This window comes from Anolis sagrei, chromosome 9 (genome assembly GCF_037176765.1).
Source record: "Anolis sagrei isolate rAnoSag1 chromosome 9, rAnoSag1.mat, whole genome shotgun sequence".
NCBI lineage: Eukaryota > Metazoa > Chordata > Lepidosauria > Squamata > Dactyloidae > Anolis > Anolis sagrei.
Window position 1 is genome coordinate 12,095,878 of NC_090029.1, and position 12,113 is coordinate 12,107,990.

Below are 12,113 nucleotides of genomic sequence, written 5' to 3' on the forward strand. Positions count from 1 at the left end.
AAGCCTTTTTGGAGCCTCCCTCTCTCTCTTCGCATCAAGGAAAAGTGTGGCTTGGTGGTGCAATCCTCTTGGGATCCATCTTTCCTTGAGATTGCCCTGCTCTGCAAAGAGCACAGAGTCCAGGCGGAAGGGGCGCGGGGGGAGGAGTGGAGCCGGATGGCAGCTCAATGCACTCTGTGTGTCTTTTCCCAGAAACAAGCCAACGACCTTGTGGGCACGCTGATGAAATGCACGCCGCATTATATCCGCTGCATCAAGCCCAACGAGACCAAGAAGCCCCGAGACTGGGAGGAGAGCAGGTATTCGATACGAGGGGGAGGGAAGCTCTCAATGGATCACAAAAATTCTGCATCACTTCCTGGAGATTTTGCATTTTTCAATTTTATAGAATCATAGAGGTGGAAGAGACCTCATGGGCCATCCAGTCCAACCCCATTCTGCCAAGAAGCAGGAATATTGCATTCAAAGCACCCCTGATAGATGGCCATCCAGCCTCTGTTTAAAAGCCTCAAAAGAAGGAGTCTCCACCACACTTGGGCAGAGAGTTCCACTGCTGAACGGCTCTCACAGTCAGGAAGTTCTTCCTCATGTTCAGATGGAATCTCCTTTCTTGTAGTTTGAAGCCATTGTTCCATTGTGTCCTAGTCTCCAGGGAAGCAGAAAACAAGCTTGCTCCCTCCTCCCTGTGGCTTCCTCTCACATATTTATACATGGCTATCATGTCTCCTCTCAGCCTTCTCTTCTTCAGGCTAAACATGCCCAGCTCTTTAAGCCACTCCTCATAGGGCTTGTTCTCCAGACCCTTGATCATTTTAGTCACCCTCCTCTGGACACATTCCAGCTTGTCAATATCTCTCTTGAATTGTGGTGCCCAGAATTGGACACAATATTCCAGGGGTGGTCTAACCAAGGCGGAATAGAGAGGTAGCATTACTTCCTTAGATCTATACACTAGGCTCCTATAGATGCAGGCCAAAATCCCATTGGCTTTTTTTTGCCACCACATGACATTGTTGGCTCATGTTTAACTTGCTGTCCACGAGGACTCCCAAGATCTTTTTCACACATCCTGCTCTCGAGCCAGGCATCATCCCCCATTCTGTATCTGTAAAAAAATTATTTATTTATTTACAGCTTTTATATTCTGCCCTTCTCACCCCGCAGGGGACTCAGGGCGGATTACAGTGTACACATATATGGCAAACATTCAATGCCAATTTTTGACATACAAATATATACAGACATAGACAGAGGCTATTAACTTTTTCTGGCCGTCAGGGGAGCTGTCGCTTTCATCGTCCATCTGCGACGCTGATGAAGCACTTCCGCATTCCCCGCATGCTTCTCCGCTGGAATGCTTTGCTGGAGTCTTTTTAATGGCCTCATAAATCAGTTAATTTAGCCTCCCCACACTTACAAAATTACAAAATCAATCCTCCCCCAATACCACTAGCATTCACATTTGGGTGTATTGAGTATTTGTGCCCAGTTTGGTCCGGTGAATGAAGGTGGTACCTTATTTTCCTACTTGACAGATGCAACTGTCTTTCGGGTTGCAAAGGTTGACAACAGGCTACACACAATTGGTTGGAAACCCACTCCAACCCGGGCTGGCTTCGAAATCATGACCTTTTGGTCAGAGTGATCTTAATGCAGCTGACACTCAGCCAGCTGCGCCACAATCCCGGTGTGACATTTATTTGCGACATTTATATGCCGTCCTTCTCACCCCAAAGGGTGAGATCACCTGTTCTAGTTCTTGATTTGTTAAAAAAGATAATAAACTATTAATAAATATACCAGGTTGGAAAGCGATAGCAGAATCGAGGGGTACGAATAAAGCCAGAAGAGTAGTGATAGTAATGGAAAACTCATTAAAACTGGAAATACTAGAAACAATAGTAGATAAAGAAGGAAGAGGTATAGTGCTAATCTATATATATAAATCTGAAGTGGCGTCGAACGGAGAAGCAAAACTCAAAAACCCCCCAACGGAAATTAACCAAAATTCCCATGCACATACCTCAACCCACCAGGTACAAACAAACTGAATCAAAATGAAAAACAACACAACAACACACTCACAAAATGACAAAACAACTGAGCATGCGCAATTGCACCCAGCCGCAAGTTCCCTGGCGTGCGCACATGGCTTGCCGGCCAACGCTCCCTCCGCGCAAGCCACGCCCCCATCCTCACGCCGCGCCGCTTCCCGCCCTGTCTAAAGCATCCCAACTCACCCTCCTCCACCAAACGCCACCAAGCCCCGCCTCCAAGCCCCAACCCCCTTCTAACTCCGCCCACCCCCTTCCCCCCTGTCTAAAGCATCCCAACTCACCCTCACACACACACACATTTGGGAGTTGTAGTCACTGGGATTCACAGTTCACCTACACTCAAAGAGCATCCTGAACCCCACCAACGACAGAATTGGGGCAAACTTGCTGCACTGAACCGCCATGACCAACAGAAAATACTCAAGTTTACACACAAGCACAAAGAAATTATATATATTAAAAACCAACACTTTCTCATTACTTTTTTTCCAGATCAACAGACTGGGCCACAGGAAAGATAAGAGAGACAGCAGAAGAGAAAGAAAAAGGGGGAAGGAAGGAAAGAGGTAGAGAAGGAAGAAATGAGAGAAAGAGGGAGGGAAAGAAAAAGGGGAAAGAAGGAAGGAGAGGAGGAAAGAAAAAAGGGAATGAAGGAAGGAAAGAGGGAGTGAAGGAAGGGGGAAGATGTAGAGAAAGAGGGAGGGAAGGAAAGAGAGACAGAAGAAGAGAAAGAAAAAGGGGGAAGGAAGGAAAGAGGTAGAGAAGGAAGAAATGAGAGAAAGAGGGAGGGAAAGAAAAAGGGGAAAGAAGGAAGGAGAGGAGGAAAGAAAAAAGGGAATGAAGGAAGGAAAGGGAGTGAAGGAAGGGGGAAGATGTAGAGAAAGAGGGAGGGAAGGAAAGAGAGAAGGAAGAAAAGGGAGACAGCAGAAGAGAAAGAAAAAGGGGGAAGGAAGGAAAGAGATAGAGAAGGAAGAAATGAGAGAAAGAGGGAGGGAAAGAAAAAGGGGAAAGAAGGAAGGAGAGGAGGAAAGAAAAAAGGGAATGAAGGAAGGAAAGGGAGTGAAGGAAGGGGGAAGATGTAGAGAAAGAGGGAGGGAAGGAAAGAGAGAAGGAAGAAAAGGGAGACAGCAGAAGAGAAAGAAAAAGGGGGAAGGAAGGAAAGAGATAGAGAAGGAAGAAATGAGAGAAAGAGGGAGGGAAAGAAAAAGGGAAAGAAGGAAGGAAAGAGGGAGTGAAGGAAGGGGGAAGATGTAGAGAAAGAGGGAGGGAAGGAAAGAGAGAAGGAAGAAAAGAGAGACAGCAGAAGAGAAAGAAAAGGGGGGAAGGAAGGAAAGAGATAGAGAAGGAAGAAGTGAAGGAAAGATGGGAAGGAAGTAAGGAGGGAAAGAAGGAGAGAAAGAGGAAAATTGGCCACAGCAAATAAAAAGTGCAAGAAGGAAGGAAACATGGAGGGAAGAAAGGAGGCAAAGGAAGAAAGGGGGAGGGAATGAAGGAAAGAGAGAAGGATGAAACCAAGGAGCGAAAGAAGGAAAGACAGAAAGAAAGAAAGAGGTAGAGAAGGAAGAAAGGAGAGAAAGGGGGAGAAAAGGGGGGGGAAGGAATAGGTAGGTACCTCTCTATCATAGTACTCCAGATAACTACCTCTACTTTGAAAAGATTTACTATAGGCCACAGCAACGTGTGGCAAGGCACAGCTAGTATGTAAAATAAATGCCAGGAAATATACAATAGGAAATTGATATGATATGGCCCAAATAAAGGACAGAAGAAATACTTTAGAAAGTATTCCCTGACACAATCCCCATTTGTCTCCTTTGTTGCAAAGGGAGTCTGTGTGGGTTGGCAGCGGTGGGGCTCCCGTGAAAAGGCCCAGGGAGCTGGGCCTAGTCCTTCCTTCCCAGCTCGGCCTTCCATTCCAGGTCTCCTCATCCAAAGTGCATTTTCCTCCATGTAGATTCTCCCTCCCGCTCCCATCTGGAATAATGCTCCGTTCACGCCTTTTCCTCCCTTAATGCTTTGCCAAAACCAGTCCGTGTCAAGCCCGGCACAGCATCGCAAGCGGTTTTTCTTTCTGTCTGGGAAAAAAGGCAATTTCTGGAAATGACTTCTCTGTGTCTGGGAATCAGGGCACTTCTGGGAGGAACAGGCGCTCGTCCCTTTTTCATGTTCTATGGAGCGGGGTTGACGTCTGCCTTTGGAATCAGCTGTATTTGCATATACAGCATGGAAAGAGATGTATTTCGGACAGGAGACCCAAGTCTAATCGGGACATTCTTTTATTATATATATATATATATATATATATGAATATATGAATTTTATATATATATGAATATATGATATATAAATATATATGAATATATGATATATATATATATGCTCTGTGCATAATGGGTACCTTAAAAATAAAAGAGCCAATGAACGAAATCACACCAAATTTGGCAACAAAACATCTCACTACACAAGGAGTGACCATCACTAAAAAATTATGATTTTGTCATTTGGGAATTGTAGTTGCTGGGATTTATAGTTCACCTACAGTCAAAGAGCATTCTGAACTCCACCAATGATGGAATAGAACCAAACTTGGCACACAGGACTCCCATGACCAACAGAAAATCCTGGAATGGTTTGGTGGGCATTGACCTTGAGTTTGGGACTTGTAGTTCACCTACATCCAGAGAGCACTGTGGACTCAAACAATGATGGATCGAGACTAAATTTGGCATGAATACTACATATGCTCAAATCTGAACACTGGTGGAGTTTGGGGGAAATAGATCTTGACATTTGGGAGTTATAGTTGCTGGATCTGGACCAAACTTGGATGGATCAGGACCAAACAATGATGGATCTGGACCAAACTTGGCACGAATACTCAATATGCCCAAATATGAGCACAGATGGAGTTTGGAGAAAATAGACCTCGACATTTGCAAATTGTAGTTACTGGGATTTATAGTTCACCTACAATCAGAGCATTCTGAACCCCACCAATGACAGAATTGGGGCAAACTTCCCACACAGAAACTCCATGACCATCAGAAAATACTTAAGGCCATCCAATCCAACTCCCTTCATCAGGGCAAGAAAACGTAATCAGAGTCCTCCTGACAAAGAGCCATCCAGCCATAGATGTAGATAGATAGATAGATATGATTCACACAGAGAGATATAGTATCATAGATTTGAAAGGGACCTCTAAAGAAGGAGTATGATATGTTGCATATTCCAGAGTAGGCAAACCAGGCACTCTCCACATCAACACTGACAAAGAAACAGCAAGAAATACCGTTTATCCACAAGCAGAAAGACATTACAGATATTAGAAACCAACACTTTCTCATTACTTTATTTTCCAGATCAACAGACTGGGCCACAGCAACACGTGGCAGGGGACAACTAGTATACATATATAATGGAAATTACTTGGCGTAGGAAACTAAGCCAGGAGCCCCAGGAAGCCAAGATCCATGATTTTGATTTCTGCATTTAGGATTCTACCCCCCTTTTCTGATTCTGGAATGTGCTAGGCTTTTGTAACCCTCGAAGAGGGATGCCCGGCCGGCACTGCCATCTTGTTGAGACTTACTTAGGATGTTCTGGAAAGATTTTGGATGGGATCGTTGCAAAAGAAACCTTTGCTTCTTTCCCAGTCTTCCCTCAGTGAGCTCTTGATCTGCTTTTGCAGAAGTTTGTAGGTTGTTCTGTGTTTTATTCCCATCCTTTTCTCCTTCAGGGTCAAACATCAGGTGGAATACCTGGGCCTCAAAGAGAACATTCGCGTGCGGCGAGCTGGGTATGCTTACAGGCGTGCATTCAAGAAATTCCTGCAGAGGTATGATGGTGATGATGATTATGATGATGATGATGGTGATGATGATGTGTATTCATGCCCCACTTGATCTCATCCACAATGAGGTGCAGCAGCCATAGGATTTGGTCAGTCGTAAGGCCGAACAGGGCATAGGGTCACAGCCTGTGTTAGACGGGGTTACACTCCCCCTGAAGGCGTAGGTTCGCAGCTTGGGAGTGATCCTGGACTCATCGCTGAGCCTGGAACCCCAGGTCTCAGCAGTGGCCGGGAGAGCTTTTGCACAATTAAAACTTGTGCGCCAGCTGCGCCTGTACCTTGGGAAGTCTGATCTGGCCACAGTGGTCCACGCTCTTGTTACATCCCGAATAAATTACTGCAATGCGCTCTACGTGGGGTTGCCTTTGAAGACTGTTTGGAAACTTCAATTAGTCCAACGGGCGGCAGCTAGACTACTCACCGGAGCGTCATACAGGGAACATACCACCCCTCTTTTGTGTCAGCTCCACTGGCTGCCGATCCAGTTCCGAGCACAATTCAAAGTGCTGGTTTTGACCTATAAAACCCTATACGGCTCCGGCCCAGCGTACCTGTCCGAATGTATCTCCTTCTATGTCCCGCCTCGGAGTTTAAGATCTTCTGGGGAGGCCCTGCTCTCGGCCCCACCTCTATCCAAGTGAGATTGGTGGGGTTGAGGAGCAGGGCCTTCTTGGTGGTGGCCCCTCGCCTGTGGAATTAACTTCCCGGGGAAATCAGATCATCGACATCCCTCCTCTCTTTCAGAAGGAAACTAAAAACATGGATATGGGACCAGGCCTTTGGGTAATCTGGCAGATAGACAATGACGACTGGAATTGATAGGATTTGACAATGTGGAATGGATTCATGGATTCTGAGCTGGCGAACGCTGAACATTAGATTGGTTTTATTGAGTGTTTTAATTGTTTTATAATTGCTGTTGATACATGCTTTATCTTATTGTCTGTTGTTGGCATCGAATTGTGCCTTTTGTAAGCCGCCCTGAGTCCCCCCTCGGGGGTTGAGAAGGGCGGGGTAGAAGTACACGAAATTAATAATAATAATAATAATAATAATAATAATAATAATAATACTATGTCTTTAATTGGAACCAAAACTCCAGCCTGGGCCCTCAACTAGGATGCATGGAGGAAGTACTTGATGATGGGTAAACAGTCAGTTAATTGAGTATATGAAAAGGAAGTGGGCTGAGAAGGACATTGGCTGAGCCCTGTCCTCTTCAACCACTGTGACCTGAGCGAATGCAGGAGTGTTAGTCCCAAAAGGGGTTTTTCCCTTCCTCTGCTATTCCCAACATAGCAAGTTAACAGGTGGCACCTCACTTACGGCAACCCCTGTGAGTTTTTAGGGCTTTCAGAAGCACTTTGGCCAGTTCCTTCTCTGCCATACTGCCTACAGAACTTGCAATTCCCCAGTGGCCTCTCACCCAAATCCTAGATCCGGCTTGGCATCCCAGACCAGGCACTATTTATGCCCCAATGCCACCCCTGCCCAAAATGGGTGAGACTTGGCTGAAGAGCCCTGGGTGGGTGCTGAGCCTTCCTTCTCTCCTCCTCCTCCTCCTTCTCCCCAAAAGGTACGCCATCCTGACCAAGGCCACCTGGCCCTCCTGGAAAGGCGACGAGAAGCAAGGGGTGCTCCACCTGCTCCATTCGGTCAACATGGACCCCGACCAGTTCCAGCTGGGAAGAACCAAGGTCTTCATCAAAGCCCCGGAGTCTGTGAGTGTCGAGGGCTGGGGTGTGTGTTTGTGTCTGCCTGGCTGCAAGTTCTATTTATTTATTTATTTATTTATCGTGTCAAGAGCAGACAAAACAGTTGCATTGCATTTCTAACAAACAAACAGAACACAAAGTTTGCAAGCTTGGTAATTGATTAAATGTCCTTTGACCAGTATCTGGCCACTTGGAGTGCCTCTGGTGTTACTATAAGAAGGTCCTCCATTGTGCATGTGGCAGGGCTCAGGGTGCATTGCAACAGGTGGTCAGTGGTTTGCTCTTCTCCACACTCGCATGTCGTGGATTCCACTTTGTAGCTCCATTTCTGAAGATTGGCTCTGCATCTTGTGGTGCCAGAGCGCAGTCTGTTCAGCGCCTTCCAAGTCGCCCAGTATTCTGTGTGCCCAGGGGGGAGTCTCTTATTTGGTATCAGTCATTGGTTGAGGTTCTGGGTTTGAGCCTGCCACTTTTGGACTCTCACTTGCTGGGGTGTTCCAGCAAGTGTCTCTGTAGATCTAAGAAAACTATTTCTTGATTTAAGTCATTGACGTGCTGGCTGATACCCAAACAAGGGATGAGCTGGAGATGTCACTACCTGGGTCCTTTCACTATTGGCTGCTACTTCCCAGCGGATGTCAGGTGGTGCAATACCGGCTAAGCAGTGTAATTTCTCCAGTGGTGTAGGGTGCAGACCCCCCCTGATAATGCGGCATGTCTCATTAAGAGCCACATCTACTGTTTTAGTGTGGTGAGATGTGTTCCTCACAGGGCATGCATACTCAGCAGCAGAGTAGCATAGCGCAAGGGTAGAAGTCTTCACTGTGTCTGGTTGTGATCCCCAAGTTGTGCCAGTCAGCTTTCGTATGATATTGTTTCTAGCGCCCACTTTTTGCTTGGTATTCAGGTAGTGCTGCTTGTAGGTCAGGGCACAGTCCAAAGTGACTCCCGGGTATTTGGGTGTGCTGCAATGCTCTAGTGGGATTCCTTCCCAGGTAATCCTCAGAGCTCAGGATGCTTGTCTTTTCTTGAGGTGAAAAGCACATGTCTGTGTTTTAGATGGGTTAGGGATCACCTGGTTTTCCCTGTAATAAGCAGTAAGAGCACCTAGAGCTTTGGAGAGCTTCTGTTCAACCATCTCAAAGCTCCCTGCTTGAGCAGTAATGGCACGATCATCAGCATAGATGAAACTCTCTGTCCCTTCTGGCAGTGGCTGATCATTTGTGTAAATATTGAACATGGATGGAGCAAGCACGCTCCCCTGAGGCAGGCTGTTCTTCTGTTTCCGCCATCTGCTTCTCTGGCCCTGGAACACAACAAAAAAGCTCCTGTTTTGTAGCAGGTTTCCTATGCGGCGGGTGAGATGGTCGTCCTTTGTGATATTATACATTTTTCTCAGGAGGAGGTGGTGGTTGACAGTATCATAAGCCGCTGGCAGGTCTATGAAGACAGCTCCTGTGATCTGTTGCCTTTCAAAGCCATCTTCTATGTGCTGAGTCAGGTTTAGCACTTGCGATGTGCAGCTTTTGCCTGCAAGTGCTGCAAGTGGCACATTCCTGTTTGTAAGCTCATGTTTTCCCTTTTGAAAGTCATTAGGATTTTTCTTTTTGGGGAGGGGAGGAGTGCCGGTGTCCTCTGAGCCTCAGGAAGCATCCGCCGTAAGTCTTAATTACTGGAATCAGCCTGCAATTAGTGGGATCTGTCAACGCCAGCACTTTGGGTGGCCAGCTCCTTCCTCCTGCAAAAACATTAAGGAATGATGAGGCCGAGAGTGTTGCGGAGGCAGGTTAATTACTGTGAGAGGGAGTTGGAATTGGCTAACGGCGACAGATTTAAAGGATGCCATCACGTAGGCAAGGGACGCCATTCACAGGGCAGAAACTCACAGGGAAGTCTTCCATGCATAGGCTCTCCATTTCTGCTCCTTTTGATGTTCGCTAAGAGGAAGGGGAGGAAGGTTCTGGTGGCATTTTATTCTGGAATGCCATCCACCTGAATACAGAGCCCCCGGTGGCGCAGTAGGTTAAACCCCTACTGCGCCAAGACCAACAGGTCGCAGGTTCGAATACAGGGAGAGGCGGATGAGCTCCCTCTATCAGCTCCAGCTCCTCATACGGGGATAAGAGAGAAGTCTCCCACAAGGATGATAAAAACATCAAATATTCGGGCGTCCCCTGGGCAACGTCCTTGAGACGGCCAATTCTCTCACACCAGAAGCGACTTGCAGTTTCTCAAGTCACTCCTGACACAATAAAAAAAAAATCCACCTGGATGCTATCTCCCTTCTCCAGCTCTGAGAAAGCCTCTCCCACAATGTCTCCAGGGTGCTCTCTCCCTCTGATTGGATCCCATAGTGTCTCCTTGCTGGCACTCTGTCCCTCTTCCATTTCTCATCTCTCCTTTCGTCCAGCTCTATCAAGGTGGTATCATTAAGGTCAATGATTCGAGGGTGGAATGGACTTCCTCTGAAGATGGTGGCTTCTCCCCCTTTGGAAATTTTTAAGCAAATTGATTTTGCTATCGAGTGGGGTTGGACTATATGGGCTTTGGGGTGCCCTCCGGCTCTATGGAATGTCTATACTCACTTTGAGGTCACAGGAGCAGAGTGACATTCACACAGTGGCATTGTGGATGCAGGTGTCCATTGTATGTGGCTCTGCATGGCCTATTGGCTATGCTTTTCACTGTGCATTTGGTATCATGGTCTAGTTATGCTGTGTTTACGCAAGGATTGTGTTGCATGGTCAGTGCACAACTAGAGGCCCTGGTGGCGCAGTGGGTTAAACCTCTGTGCCGGCAGGACTGAAGACCGACAGGTCGCAGGTTTGAATTCGGGGAGAGGCGGATGAGCTCCCTCTATCAGTTCCAGCTCCTCATGCGGGGACATGAGAGAAGCCTCCCACAAGGATGATAAAAACATCAAATCATCCAGGCGTCCCCTGGGCAACATCCTTGCAGACGGCCAATTTTCTCATACCAGAAGCGACTTGCAGATTCTCAAGTTGCTCCTTACATGATAAAAAAAAGTGCACAACTCCATGAATGGGTGTCAGTGCTACACAACCTCAGTGTAAGCACCGTGATTGTGGCGCAGTTGGCTGAGTGTCAGCTGCATTAAGATCACTCTGACCAAAAGGTCATGATTTTGAAGCCAGCCCGGGTTGGAGTGGGTTTCCAACCAATTGTGTGTAGCTTGTTGTTGACCTTTGCAACCCGAAAGACAGTTGCATCTGTCAAGTAGGAAAATTAGGTACCACCTTAAAGTGTGGGGAGGCTAAATTAACTGATTTATGAGGCCATAAAGAAGGCTCCAGCAAAGCATTCCAGCGGGGAAGCATGCGGGGAATGCGGAAGTGCTTCATCAGCGTCGCAGATGGACGATGAATGCGACAGCTCCCCTGGCGGACAGAAAAAGTTAAATAGCCTCTGTGTATGTCTGTATATGTTTGTATGTCAAAATAGGCATTGAATGTTTGCCATATATGTGTACACTGTAATCCACCCTGAGTCCCCTGCGGGCTGAGAAGGGCGGAATATAAAAGCTGTAAATAAATAAATAAATAAATAAGATCTCAGCCAAGTTGAATTTCTTTTTCCAGTTGAGGTCAGTCTGATGTACATCCATCCTTCCTTCCTCTCTCTCTCTCCATTGCTGTTTTCCCTCTTTCTTGGTCGCAGCTCTTTTTGCTGGAGGAGATGCGCGAACGGAAGTATGACGGCTACGCGCGGGCGATTCAGAAAGCGTGGCGGAAATATGTGGCCAGGAAGAAATACGTGCAAATGAGGGAAGAAGGTATGCCTTGGCATGATAGGCCACTCCCTATTGTTTACGCCAGGAGTGGGTTGTGGATAGGCTTTGCCTACCGTTTCCTAACCCACTCAAGCAGAAATTTGGGCAGGTGTTGTTGAGCTTGAAATGAGAAGGAAAACCCTCTCTTTGGAACAAACTCTCTGTTCCGTGTTGGCCTTAAAAGCCTCCGACCTGTTGCTGAACAAGAAGGAGAGGCGGAGGAACAGCATCAACCGGAACTTTGTGGGTGACTACATCGGGATGGAGGACCGGCCAGAGCTGCGCCAATTCCTGGGCAAACGCGAAAAGGTCGACTTCGCCGACACAGTCATCAAATATGACAGGAGGTTTAAGGTACAATGGGGAGCGCGGGGGAGGGGGGGGTCCACGGGTCTCCCTAGCACCTCGTTTATGCCATGGGATGGCCCTCGAAGCAGGCGTATCAACATGGTTGCCCCTCCAGACATGGTGCAAAAGGACTTCCCAATGGACACGATGGAAGGGAATGTGTTTGCCTTTTAAACCTTTGAGTATCAGCTTATCTTGGCCACCTTTTATGGAAGCCAGATCCCTCCAAGAGCTGAGAGCTAAAAGGAGTTTGGGGCCTTGTCGAAGGCTTTCATGGCCGGAATCACTGGGTTGTTATAGGTTTTTTCGGGCTGTATGGTCATGGTCTAGAGGCATTCTCTCCTGACGTT

The 12,113-nt window shown here is 47.1% G+C and overlaps 1 protein-coding gene across 1 annotated transcript in view; it reads left to right on the forward strand.

The window, feature by feature from the left end:
* Positions 1-12,113, forward strand: part of MYO1E (myosin IE) — a 118,173-nt gene that overhangs the window by 88,700 nt on the left and 17,360 nt on the right. The window contains exons 17-21 of the mRNA XM_067471288.1: positions 193-299; positions 5,797-5,895; positions 7,487-7,631; positions 11,304-11,418; positions 11,600-11,769. Coding sequence (XP_067327389.1) covers positions 193-299; positions 5,797-5,895; positions 7,487-7,631; positions 11,304-11,418; positions 11,600-11,769 — 636 coding nt within the window. The remainder of the gene's footprint in view (positions 1-192; positions 300-5,796; positions 5,896-7,486; positions 7,632-11,303; positions 11,419-11,599; positions 11,770-12,113) is intronic.